At 34.3% G+C, this 13895-nt stretch overlaps 1 protein-coding gene across 1 annotated transcript in view; it reads left to right on the top strand.

The window, feature by feature from the left end:
• LOC107688260 (CUB and sushi domain-containing protein 3-like) overlaps positions 1 to 13895 on the top strand; it is a 311798-nt gene that overhangs the window by 41352 nt on the left and 256551 nt on the right. Inside the window, exon 5 of the mRNA XM_016485884.1 lies at positions 9169 to 9391. Coding sequence (XP_016341370.1) covers positions 9169 to 9391 — 223 coding nt within the window. The remainder of the gene's footprint in view (positions 1 to 9168; positions 9392 to 13895) is intronic.

Raw genomic sequence — 13895 nt, forward strand, 5'->3', positions numbered from 1 at the left:
ATATTATATTGGGAATTAATTTAAACATTCTGTTGTTATTTGCTCATTCACGTTATTCCGTACCCGTATGCTTTTATATGGATTGAATTTATGGTGTTTTGTTGTTCTTTTCTGAGCTTGACATATGCGGTCACTGTGACTTGCACTGTATAGACAAGAGCTGCATGAAGATTCTAGTGTTCCATACAGTACAGTCATTTGCCTCCGAACAATTTTTTTAATATTCATAAGCCAAGCAGATTTATAATGTTCCCCTCTACTTTTCAACTCATTCCAGGCTAAACCATTCCATTTGGAGTTATAGTGTTGTTTAAAAGAGCTTACCTAACAATGAATCAAGCCTTCACTGGCTTGCATTTTTGTATCCAATCACCTCACACTGAATCACAGAGCTACAGTGACCCTTCTGGATGCCCAAACCTATTTTCTCAATCTGTCTGCATGCATATCCGTTTGTATCTTATACACACAAGGTCCTAAGAGGAAGCCGGCGTGGATACGCTGTGCCGTACGAGCCTTTAGAGCATGTCAACTCCGATTCTTCTCTGGCCATCTGGTTATGTGTGAAGAAATAAGATTGAGGTGTATTGTCATCTCTGTTCTGCATCTCCGGTGGCAAAACAAATTGATTGAGCCCTCGTAGGTCTGTACGGTGGCTGGCGGGTGGAGACGACGTGTTAAAATCGCCGCAGGAGCAGCTGGGTCCCTTCTTTGGCCCGCATTCTTATTTGAAAGAGATTTATGTGTTTAGATGTTGATTCGTATGACTGACCTATTTTCTCCACTCGGCGATCGCAGCGTGATGCTAATGCTGTTTCTCGTATCAATTTATGGCGGGCGGGCGGCAGCAGACGCGTTGCCATCATGGTGTCAGCGGTCACCCTGGGGAGGGCAGCTTATAATCAGAGTGATTGGTGGATGAGACGAGAATGAGGAGCGCAGATAAAGCATCTAAATGAATTTTGGGGCGATGTGATCGTGTGTGATGGAGCTTGAGGGTTCGTTTGGGGCGGCGCCTTTTCAAAGTGGTTTTGAAGCAAGTTTACATTGATCTCTAATGGATTCTGTTCCAGAAAGGTCTATTTCTGCAGCTGTTTCATGCCATTTGCTGGGTTAAAGATTAGACTGGCCCTCCAAGCAAACTGTAATAAAACGATTGCATCATTCGATAGAAATCTTTCAGAAGTGATTAATTAACACGCATGTTTGATGTGAAGGGGGTCCGTTGTGCCCTCCTGTAGCTCGGAGAGAATGTGCGAACCCTTTTAAACATTTTTTAGTGCAATTCTTCTGACTCCATTCTGCTTTTCACAATCTAATCAATTCCCTACGGATACAATCAATTCCTGTATTACATTTTTTGCATATCCTGTTTCATTCAGACGGATTATACAGGTCAAATAGGGTGTGATCTAACAGCATAACACCTTTACATGGGTGTTATACCCATTCAAACCAAATAACACTTCATTTTTTTTTCAGCCAAGTGGATTTTAAATAGGCTACAGGTTCCCTAAAATTTACATCTTGAAATTGCATGATTATAGAACAATATTTTATGATACCTAGGCTATTTTTTACAGTAGTTTATTTATTAATTTGTTAGTTTGTGTGTGTGTTTTGTATTCTTTAAAATTGTTGTCATTTTTTAAGCCAGGACCACCAACAGTGGTCCCTTAAAAATTTGGCAAGACATTGTTTTTTTTGTTCTTATTTGTTTAGTTTTGTTGTGTTTTTTGTTTTCTTTTAGTTTAGTTCTTTTGGTGTGTTTTGTTTTGTTTTAGTTTAGGTTTTGTTTTGTGTTTTTTTATTTAGTTTTTTTGTTTTGTTATATATATTTTTTGTTTTGCTGTTGTTTATTTTATTTTAGTTTTTGTTGTTTGCTTTGTTTGTTTTTTATCTCATGTTTTGTAGGACAATTCTTAAATATTGATGCAGCCATACTGATGATGTTTTGAGAGGATTCATCCTCATATAAAGTTATACATCCTAAGTGTTTTTTTTAATGATTTTATTATTCATTCAGCATAAAAAAATTGATAATGATAATTTTGTTAGCAAATATGTAGTTGTGTAGATCCCTTGTCAAAACAAGCAAAACATAAAAAGGGTCTTATCACTTGCAGTTAAGGCTTACTTGATGTCAATAATTTTTTATTGGCACCTTTTTATTCTTATTTACAAAAACGTTGTTTAATAGTAGTATTGAGTTGGAGTATTGACCTTGAATTGTAATATTTGTCAGATAAAAAAAGAAAGAAAACCATAACATTCATAACATTCAAGGTATGAGTTTGTGCTCAGCCTTTAAAACCGAATGCCAAATGGCTGTGCAAAGGGCTTGATGACGCTTCAGAAATAACCCTCAATTCTAAGAGTCTATCTTGTGCCTTCTCTGTGTAGACTAAGGGTGGTCAAGCACCAAAATCACCCTGTGATGTGACACTGAGAATGGAGACAAAGGCTGATTTTGGTCATGATTGCCTCCAATTGCAGCTGCCTGAAGAAATTAATGGTTTAGCATTATCCAGGCAGAATGACTCTTTCCACCACAGCTGCATAGATGTTACGGCCCCCCGCTGAAGCGCGCAGATGAATGTCCTAAAATGGAGTGTTCCGCCCCTAGTTTAAAATTGGATGAGTGTGGAAATGATTTCCTTTGAGTTCTTTAACACACTAAGGATACATAACTACAGTATCACCTACAGTATGATTATTATTTTTAATAATAATAAACATGAAGCTTTAATAATGGCAATAATACATTCCAGTAAGTGCATTACAATGATTTTTATCTGTTAATCGTGGTAAAGTCACTTTAACTCATTGCCTCTTATTGCTTTATTACATCATGCAACTTGGGTTGTGGATAGTATTTTCAGTTTTCTCATTTAGATCTCATTTTGGTCTATAGATGTGCCAATTACACAATTATTAGACCAATTATTATTGATTAGACCACTTTGACACTAGAGCTTTGGTTGCAGACCTAAGTCCAATAAAACGGTGTAAACCTAATCAAAATCATCTACAAATGTTGTAGTGCGGTCTAGTTTTGTTCTTATAGTAAAATGCATTGTATTTAAGTTCTGATGTTGTTTCCACACCTTTTTTTTTTTACCAACTTTAAGATGCATTTGCAACTAAAGATTTAAAATCTAAGACTTCCTTGGTAATTTGTACTGTAAACTTCACAGCATTTCTCGTTTTATCTTTGATGTGGGTTTTAGAAGGTTTTTAAATGTCATACTGTGACGTAACCTAACTGCAATCAAATTGAGAAGGTATGAAAACGTTTTGTACTTGCTGGAATTGTCTTTTTTTTTTAATTAGCCATAAAAGGTTTGTGATCAAAGAGATTGGGCACTTGCAGAAAAAGTCTTTGGTGCTGTCTGTAAATGTTTGTTTGTTTGTTTGTTTGTTGAGCCTCTGGGTAGAAACCAGAAATTCGTGGGTTTTTGAACACGATTTTCTGTATTTTTCAAGTCATTTTGAGAGCCGCATATAATGCAATAGTGATGCAACAGACACGGTCCTCACATTTCTTTTTCACTGCTTTATAATCAACCTTTCAAAATAGATTGTACTGGTTCTAGTTGCTGATTTATTACGTGTTCCATCAAATCTAAATTAAATGTGTCATGGCAACAACCTGTTCACTGCATGTTTCCATAGCAGATGTTAGTTTTAGGATTGTACCTATCAGTATGCAATTTTATGTTAATATATCGCGATACTTTATCTCACAGCATTGTATGTTCCTTTTTAAAATCTATTCATTAGTACATTCATATCAGGCCATTATGTCCTGTTGGTGTGCGTCATTCCTAAAGATAGCCTTTAGCCATGATTCTTTGCAGTATTACACTGCCTCTTTTACCTTATTGCTTAATTCGATCCAAATTTTAATGACAGGGCCTTTAGAGACGTGGCTGTACATTCTGGAGTATTTCACAGATTTTGTGAGTGGGAAACAGCTAGAAGCCAATTAGAATAGTTTTGCTCTAATTGTTGCATTATTTGAAATTTATCATGATTCTCTCCAATACAAATGTAATTTTTTTATGTCCCTGTAGATGGAATTATTTTAGTGTGGAGTTCTGTGTGTGTGCTGCATGTCTGATGAATCTCACAAACCTGTTGAGAACATGTCCGGATCATACTTCACTCTAAAATCCCCTAGGAAGGAGTAGATTATTTTTTGCTTAAAGAAAATTATGCCTGTTTTACATATGCATGCTAATCCCTCCTCATAATCATTACTGTAATGAGATAATAATGACATATTTGAATTGTAAATTATTTATACATCCTGGTGTAGTATTTGCTGTATACCATTCAGTTCATGCTGATTTAAATAAAAAAATGATTGTATTATATTTTTTTAATTGCATATAATAAAAAATCCTTCACACTTCTATAGCTTACAAAAACAATCAATATATTGCAATGTTTGAGCGTCTCAGCCTTCATCGGGTATTGCATAACTGCAGTGTTGCAATATAATGACTGTTTTTGCAAGCTACTGCAGTGTGTGGGATTTTCTCTTTTCTTTTCATGATGTTTCAATGTCATGTGCCACCTGCCTGTAATCATTCATGTTGAGTATTTATTTTGTTGTTACACCAATGCAATATTGTTCCAGTGACAAGCAGTTTGTTTGACCTCACTGAAAGTGAAAATGCAATGCAACAATCAGAATCAATTAGAACATATCTGATGTGTAGTTATGTGGAATGGGATTTTGAGCCAATAAGATTTCAGTGGGCGGGGTTTTAGGAGTGATAAATAGAAACCAAATGATGGCTCATTGAATCCAAAAGTAAAACATCCGGATATGTTATACTAATGAGAATTTTGAAGAAAATGTGCTAAAATGTAATAATTGTCAAAGGTGTCTGTTTTCTTTATGCATTCTTGATGCATTTCCCTTTGCTGTTCTTTTGAGGTGAATGTGGATGTGTGGAGTGATTGTATCAGATCTGAGATCGGTGGCTATGAGTCAATGCAGGCCTTTCCCTTCTGAATTCATTCTCCTTGCCTTCCTGGCTGACAAGATTGAGGAAAAAAGAATGGGAGAGAAAAGATCCTTGATCTCAGGGAGTCGGCAAAGCTAATTACGCCTTAAGGGAAGCGGAAGGGGATAAATGGAAAAGCTTAATTAATGCTGGTTGTCATTACCAGTCTATTTGAAGGTTGATGCATAAAAAGCCCCACTAATTTGTGTGTAGCAGGTGGTAGATGCACACCCTCGATGGCGGTTGGGTTGACATATGAGGAACGGTCATTTAAACAAAACCCCTAACGTCTCCGAGAGCAGCCATCTGACGATGGTGACTCAAACTTTCACACAGTTATAGAAATTCATGTCACAACCGAACCATTATGGGCATCGGCGCACAAACGGGCATGATTTGACTAATATTATTGTGATGTCAGATGTCACCAGTTGTTTTTCTTTTTCAGAGAGTTAAGAAATGTTTTTGCTGCTTTATTGACCTCAGAGAGGAATACTAACTAGCTATACAAACAACTCCCAGAGGATAATTGTATTGCTCAGAGATTGTTCTGTCATAACTTATAATGAGAAATCTAGTTCACAAACCATTTTACTTCCATAATATGGTGTATTTCACAGTTAAGCAGAGTATGTGAGAAATAATCGAATTTTTTGCATCAGGAATTGATTCGTTTGGGAAAAATGTATGTAACATTCCAATGAACTTTGAAATCTCCAGTTCATTCCAATGGAATGCTCTGTAAGTCTGAGTAGCAACGGTAAACAAGGGGAGCGGGGTTTAGTGAAAAGTCAATTTATGATGGATAAAATAAATCATTCTCTCTTTTATTAGAACTGAATTTTCCATTTCACTTAGTATTACATCATATTTTAGAAGTAAATCTAGTTGCAAATGTTTAATATAGACATTTGTAGGTTGTGGCAGTTATGGAGTCATTTTCTTCTCTTTGTCTTTCTGTATTGATCAGAGATTGCTCTGTCATTCCTAAGGAGACTTACAGTGTGAAATGCACTTCTCAAACCATTTTACTTCCATAATTTGGTGTATTTCACAGTGAAACCGAATATGTTAGAAATAATTAATTTTTATGTGTCAGGAGTTTATTTAATTCTTAAAACTGCCCATAAAGTTCCAATGAACTGGGAAATCACCAATTCATTCCAATGGAATGCTCTGTAAATCTTGTGTAGCAACACAAACCATGGGGGCAGAGGTTAGGGAAGTCCATTTCTGATGCATAAAATAAATCATCCTACATTTATTAGTCAAAGATCTTTAGAAATATGTCAAAATACAGAAGTAAAACCGGTTGCAAATGTTTCATGTTGACTTGCAAGTAGTGTCAGCCTCAGACGTCATGCCCACGGACCGTTGGCTGAACGTTATGATGCATGTGGCGCACAAAATTGGAAACACTTCAGGTGTTTCGAAGTCGTCATCTGATTGGTTGAGTTCTACAGAATTTTTCGGGAGATGTGTGTGTCACGTTCTTTAACATTCTGTCTGGAAACAAAGATGCCATGGCGCCAGACCCCTTTTGGAAGAACAAAGCCATCGTGTTTACAATTGACAATGAGTGCTTATCAGGATAAACTAAACACTGGATTTTCAAAAGTATCTGAAATATGTAAAGTTCGAGTCATAGACTCCTTAAAATACGTTCTAGAGTTAAAAAAAAAAAAACCCCAAAAAAACCGTCAATTATTGTCGGGACATTTCCATGCCCATAAACATGATGTGGCACAATACGAAACGTTATTCTATTCTATTCTATTCTATTCTATTCTATTCTATATTTTCGTGATTCACTCTCTATTCTTATTCTATTCTTTAAAAAAAACTTGTCCCTTTTAGACTTTAAATAAAAAAACTAACACTAGCTTTTCTAATATTTTTGTATTCTATCTATTTTTTTTCTTTTTATTCATTATAGAATTAACAAAAGCAAAAAAGGCCTCTAACACTAGCATGCTCTATTCTTTTTCTATTCTGTTTTCTTTTTATTATATAATTTTAAAAAACCTTGCTACATTTACTGCGTTAAGCTAACTGAGACTTGTTGTAACACTTGCATATCATTGCTCTTTTGTTGATTTTGATTGCTTCCATTGTCTGCATTTGTAAGTCACTTTGGATAAAAGCGAAGTTTAGTGAAAAGTCCATTTCTGATGGATAAAATCAGTGAAGAATTGAAATCGCATCATATGACCCCTCTAAACAAGAGCGTGGGTCTATCTAAGATGACCCCCAGCTGGGTGTGATGGCTCTTATGACAGAAATGATTGATCCACAGCCATGTCTAATGGTTTCTCAGCTTGTTAACATACTGCAGGTCTAGAGGGCTAGTGATCGTGATGCTGATTTCAGCCTGTTATTCTTCAAATAGCACTGAATAGCATTGCAAGTATAATGACTGTTTTCAAACAGGTTTCTTAAACACTTGTTTAGATAAACAGATTGTTCTGCACAAACTCATGCATTGGTTTAATCAGTGTTGCTGTGGGCTGGATCTATCTATCTGTCTGTCTATCTATCCATCTATCGTTCTATTGTTGTATCGTTCTATCATTCTTCATTCTATCAATTTAATGTTCTATCATTTTATCATTCTATTGATTCTATTGCTTTGTTTGTCATTCTGTCTGTCTATCGTTTGTTCTGTCTATCATTTTATCCATCTATCATTATTTTATTTTATTCTATCTCATTCTATCGTTCTGTCATTCTCTGACTATCTGTCTATTATTGTTCTGTCTGCCTTTCTATCTGTTGTTCTGTCTATTTTTTGTTCTATCGTTGTATCATTCTACGTTCTTTCTAATAAATCCCGTAAACTATCCATTGCAAATTGATGGGTTTTTTTTTTCCGAAGTTGGACATTTTTTGTTCGTTTTTTCCTACGCACCTATCAATTACTTGCAGGGTGAGAGTTTATTTAAATATAATGAAAATATATTTTATTTATTTTTATTACATATAAATATTTTTGTAATATTTTATATATTTATATTTTATTATGTGACTAAACCAATCTGTGTGTGTGTATATGTGTGTTTGTGTGTATGTTTTCTAATATTTTTGTATTCTATCTATTTTTTTTCTTTTTATTCATTATAGAATTAACAAAAGCAAAAAAGGCCTCTAACACTAGCATGCTCTATTCTTTTTCTATTCTGTTTTCTTTTTATTATATAATTTTAAAAAACCTTGCTACATTTACTGCGTTAAGCTAACTGAGACTTGTTGTAACACTTGCATATCATTGCTCTTTTGTTGATTTTGATTGCTTCCATTGTCTGCATTTGTAAGTCACTTTGGATAAAAGCGAAGTTTAGTGAAAAGTCCATTTCTGATGGATAAAATCAGTCATCCTACCTTTATTAGAATTGAATATCCTGTTTTACTTAGTATTGCATCACATTACAGAAGTGAATCTAATTGCAAATGTTTAATGTTGACTTTTTGTAGGCTGTGACAGTTATAGACAATAGATAAAATCAATCATCCTATCTTTATTATAGTCAAAGATCTTTGAAAATACTTCACAGTACAGAAGTAAAGGTTGCAAATGTTTCGCGTTGACTTGCAAGGCATTTGTGATTTTTATTTCTTTTTGTAGGTTATGGCAGTTATAGACTCGTATTTTCTTCTCTTTCTCTTCCTGTATTGCTCGGAAATTGTTCTGTCATAACTTGGAAGACTTACAACATGAAACGCAGTTCACAAACTATTTTACTCCCATAATTTGGTGTGTTTCACAGTGAAACAGAATATGTAAGAATGAATTACTTTCTATGCATCAGGCATTGATTCACTTCTTAAAACGGCCCATAACGTTCCAATAAACTGGGAAATCTCTGATTCATTCAAATGGAATGCTTTGTAAATCTTGTCTGAGTAGCAACAGTAACCAAGGGGGGGGGCGGAGCTTGCTGAAAGTTCAGTGTCTTATGGATAAAATCAATCATCCTACCTTTATTAGAATTGAATGTCCCGTTTCACTTAGTAATAGATCACACTACAAAAGTAAAAATGGTTGCAAATGTTTCATGTTGACTTGCAAGACATTTGTGATTTTTCTTTTTGTGGGTTATGGCAGTTATGAACTGATATATTTTCTTCTCTTTCTCTTTCTCTCTTTTTAAAGGTTTCATTTATACATGTGGTGGGACATTCAAAGGGAAAAATGGGACCATAGAAAGTCCAGGTTTTCCTCACGGATACCCGAACGGAGCGAACTGTACGTGGGTTATTGTAGCCGAGGAGAGGAGCAGAATTCATATAGTTTTTCAGTCCTTCGCTGTGGAGGAAGAATATGACTTTTTATCTTTATATGATGGACATCCTCATCCTGCAAACTTCAGGACAAGGTAAGCACTCATTTTTTGAAATCAAGAGTTTTGTGCATGTCTGTTTGCTTTGAGACTGTTAGTTATGCTTGAAGTTGGAACATTTGATTTTTAGCATATGTACAGTACGCATCTGAAGTTTACGGTCTTACTCATTCTGGAAAACGGAGCAGAAATATTGATGACATTATTTCAGGGGCATATGCAAATTGCCTCTGTAAAATGTCCTTCCCACTGATACCACCTGCTGCTGACCGGCAATAGCAAGTAACAAATCATGATTCATGGCTGTGACATCGACTAAAGCCTATTGGCTATAAAAAGGAAAGGGAGCCTTTCGATATGTCTCAGCCCAACTTCCTGTTTCAATAAGAAATATCTCAGGAGAGGCTGTGTAAGTAAGAATGATGTACATTCAGCTGGTCATTCTCACAAAATAAACCCAGACAGGCTGAAGGGGACTGAAAGGGTCTTGTATTTATCTTGAATGTACATGATCCTACTTTTTCTATTTATTTTCAAAAAAGTGGTCATGAAATATTGATTTAAGTTTTGTATTTATCTGCAAAGAGAGCACAGAGTGTGTGAGAAACTTGAAACTAGTGGTTTCCTGGAATAATAGTCAATTATAAAGTTTAGCATTATTAATTTAGGTACTGTCCACCAGTTATAATCTATTTACATATACTGAATATACACAATTCTGCTTTTTCTACTTATTTTGAATGAATAAGTGAGCTTGAAATATTAATTTGTGCTCTATTCTCACATAAAAAGTCACATAATTCTTACATTAAAAAATGTAGCTCAGAGTAATATTAGAGACATGAAACTAGTGGTTTCCAGGAATAATAGTCAATTATTAAGTTTAGCATTATTAATTTTAGTACCACCTGGTATATAATTTAATATACTTTTTTCTATTATATACTCTTTTTATATGTATTAAATGTGCATGATTCTGCTTTTTCTACCTATTTTCAAATTAATAAGTGGGATTGAAGTATTGATTTGAGTTCAGATGTTTTTGTGAAAAGAGAGCACAGAGTAATATGACAGACATGAAACTAGTTTCCTGGAATAATTGTCTAATTATTAAGTTTACCATATTATCTGCAGGTGCTGTCTGGTTGCTGAGCATTTGACATTTTTTCTATTATATGTTTTTATATATGTAGAAAGTACGTGATCCTGCTTTTTTAAATTCATTTTCAAATAAATAACTAGGCATGAAATAATAATTTGCACTTTCATCTCACATAAAAGAAAATATTAAAACTCAAGAGTAATATGAGAGACATCAAACTAGTGGTTTCCTTGAATAATAGTCAATTATCAAGTTTAGCATTATTAATTTTGGAACCGCCTGGTCACTGAGCATTTGACGTTTTCCCATTATATATCATATTACTTTTTTTCTTTTTTCTTTTTTGAAATAGGTACTGAATATCCATGATTCTGTTTTTTCTACTTATGTATTTTGCTTTTTCTACTTAATATTTATTTGTGCTCTTATCTCACATAACACTCTCACACACACACACACACACACACTTAAAAAATTATAAAAAGTAATATAAGAGACATTAAATTAGTGGTCACTGATCATTTAACTTTTTCCCATTAAATACTCTTAATATATGAAATGAATGTATGTGATCCTGCTTTTTTCTACTTATTTTCAAATTTATAAGTAGGCTTGAAATATTTATTTGAGTTTAAATGTTTTATGTGAAAAGAGTGTGCAGAATAATATGAAACAATAAAAGTTATTTCAAAAGTTAATTAAAAAGGTTAGAATATTATCTGCTTGTATTGTCTGGTTTCTGAGCATTTGAAGTTTTTCTATTATATACTCTTTCTATGTATACTGAATGTTTTCCCACAATTTCCTCAAATAAAAATAGTATTTCAGAGAGCTTTGTAGTTGCTGCAGTACTCATGTCATACGCAGTACTCATTTTGTGAATTATAGACCTGATTACCAGCATTACATGGGGCCGAAACTCTTCTAAATGCTTAAAAGCACACAAAATTAACCTGCACTAACTCTCCTTTAATTAAAGGGTAAACCAATTATTGCAGCGAAACTCTCCACAAGCCAGGAACGGAATCAGCAGATCCCCTGCGTTCATGTAGCTGGAATTCACTCGTAGCAATTACCATGATTGAAAGTATTTATTTTATGGCAATCTGGGCGTCACAAATGCTGAATCCAAACACTGACGCTTCACTGGCTGAACAGATTGCAAAATAAGCGACACATTGCACTCGTGATGTCATTTCCTCACTAATCCCTCTATTAAAATGTCAGATAGTTGTCAGAAAAATAAAGTGTTTGTTTTTCTCAGAATACATCCACTTGTGATTTGTATTCGGTGTCAGAGATGATTTAGAAAGTGGTACAATACAACAGGATTGATTTTGATGCTGGAAAGTGTTTGTCTGTAATATCAGTAGACTCTTTGCTAAGCTCCGCCCCCCTTGGTTACTGTTGCTAGCTTACAAGCTTTATAATGAATTGAGATTTTCAGTAAAATAGTTGCAATGTTATGCTTGCATGAGCTAGAATGACAATGCAAAGCATTATCTGTGTTTACCTTTAAAGAAATTGTTAAATGACCATGATTAACATCTGTTACAACTGTCAGTCCAAAAGGAGGCAAACGCTCACAATCAACCAAGAAGAGAAAAGCCTCATTTGATGACAATTGAAACGGATAACATTAGCATACGTGAAAATAACTGTTTCTGCTCCTTTAGGTTTATTAACAATATTTTACAGTGAAGAAAATGCAGATGGTCCTATTTTGCAAATAATTGCGTAATGCAAATGATTTTGGAAAATAAAAGAGGTTTTTAAAAAATGTTTTTTGAAGAGTCTCTTATGCTCACCAAGACTGCATTTAATTAATCTAAAATGCAATAAAATAGTGATAAATATTACAATTTAAAATTCTATTTTAATATTTTAAAGTGTAATTTATTCCTGTTATTGCAGGAATATCATTGTAATTGCATCAGAAATCATCTCATTGTCATCTAATATGCTGATTTGCTACTTAAGAAACATTTCTTTAAAATAAATTTTTTTGCACAATGCACATATATACTGTATGTATGTATATACATACATACAGTCAGGTCGACTGTTAATGAACTGCAGTGAGGTCGAGACCCCGATGAGGACGACGAGCATGCAGATGAGCTTCCCTGACTTATTTGCATCATCAAAATTCAGCTTTGCAATCACAGGAATGAATTACACTTTACAAATATTAAAATAGAAAAATTTATTTTAAGTTAATATTTCACATGATTACTATTTTTACTGTATTTCTGATTAAATCAGTGCAGCCTTGCTGAGCAGAAGAGACGTCTTTCAAAAACATAAAAAAAAAATCTTTGGTTTTCCAAAATCATTTGCATTAAGCGATTATTTCCAAAACGAGCATGTATAACAATAGTAAGGCTATCTGAATTGGCATCTGTAATCAGCAATTAATAAAAATTAAAACTTTTTTTATATATGTATACATCATAACCTTTAAGTCACTTTTGAGAAGAAAATTAAATGTTGTTTGAAAAATTCAAAATGCACATGACTTCCATATTCTCTCACTAGAGAAGAGCAATAGCTTCTCTGATAATATGTTGAAAAGTAGCAGTTATGGCAGGACTGGTTAGTAATGTTTTTGTGGTGGGCTTAGCGAAGCGTCAATTGTAGTTTTTGAAAGTATGAGCACAGAGCTTTCTTCTCTTACCAAGATTTTAGGTGATTTTCCACAAGTACCGTCTGGTCACTGAATATTTGAAGTTTTTCCGTTATATACTCTCTTTAATAGACCTTAGATTGAATACAGCAAATCTTTGCAAAAACACATTGTGGAATAAGAGCCAGCCCTTCATTATCTAAGCTGTAAGTAAATCAATAGTTTTTTTTTCCTCCTCTGCAGGCATGGCACTTCATTTGCAGTTATTAAAGCATTAATCTTTTGAAGAATGTAAAAGCAGCGATGCCAGCTGTACCATGTTCTTGGGCTTAACGGAATTACTCAAACATTTGTAAATCAATAGTTTTTTCTCCTCCTGGCACTTCATTTGCAGTTATTAAAGCATTAATCTTTTGAAGAATGTAAAAGCAGCGATGCCAGCTGTACCATGTTCTTGGGCTTAACGGAATTACTCAAACATTTATGAGTATTGGGTAAGCGCTTATATAAAAGAACAGCAGAACAGTCGTTTCATTACCATCAAGAAATAGATGCTCTTGAATTACCATCCAATACAAGAAGCACAACTCCGAGCCAAAAAGAGTCATATTGCCACTTTGGAACAAGCAGTATCTGTCGTTGTTGATCCATGAGAGGATGTCAGTACAGTATATTGTGTTATTTTGAACTATCTACCTTCTCCTTGAGAAGTTATTGTGTCCCATTGAGTGCTAGCCCCATTATGTCTGCTGCTCTGTGAGGTTTGGTTCAAGGCAGACTTCCTCTGAGTTTCCTGCCTGTTGTTTATCAAA

This window comes from Sinocyclocheilus anshuiensis, unplaced genomic scaffold (assembly GCF_001515605.1).
Source record: "Sinocyclocheilus anshuiensis isolate Anshui unplaced genomic scaffold, SAMN03320099.WGS_v1.1 scaffold1162, whole genome shotgun sequence".
In the NCBI taxonomy this organism is placed as follows: Eukaryota; Metazoa; Chordata; class Actinopteri; order Cypriniformes; family Cyprinidae; genus Sinocyclocheilus; species Sinocyclocheilus anshuiensis.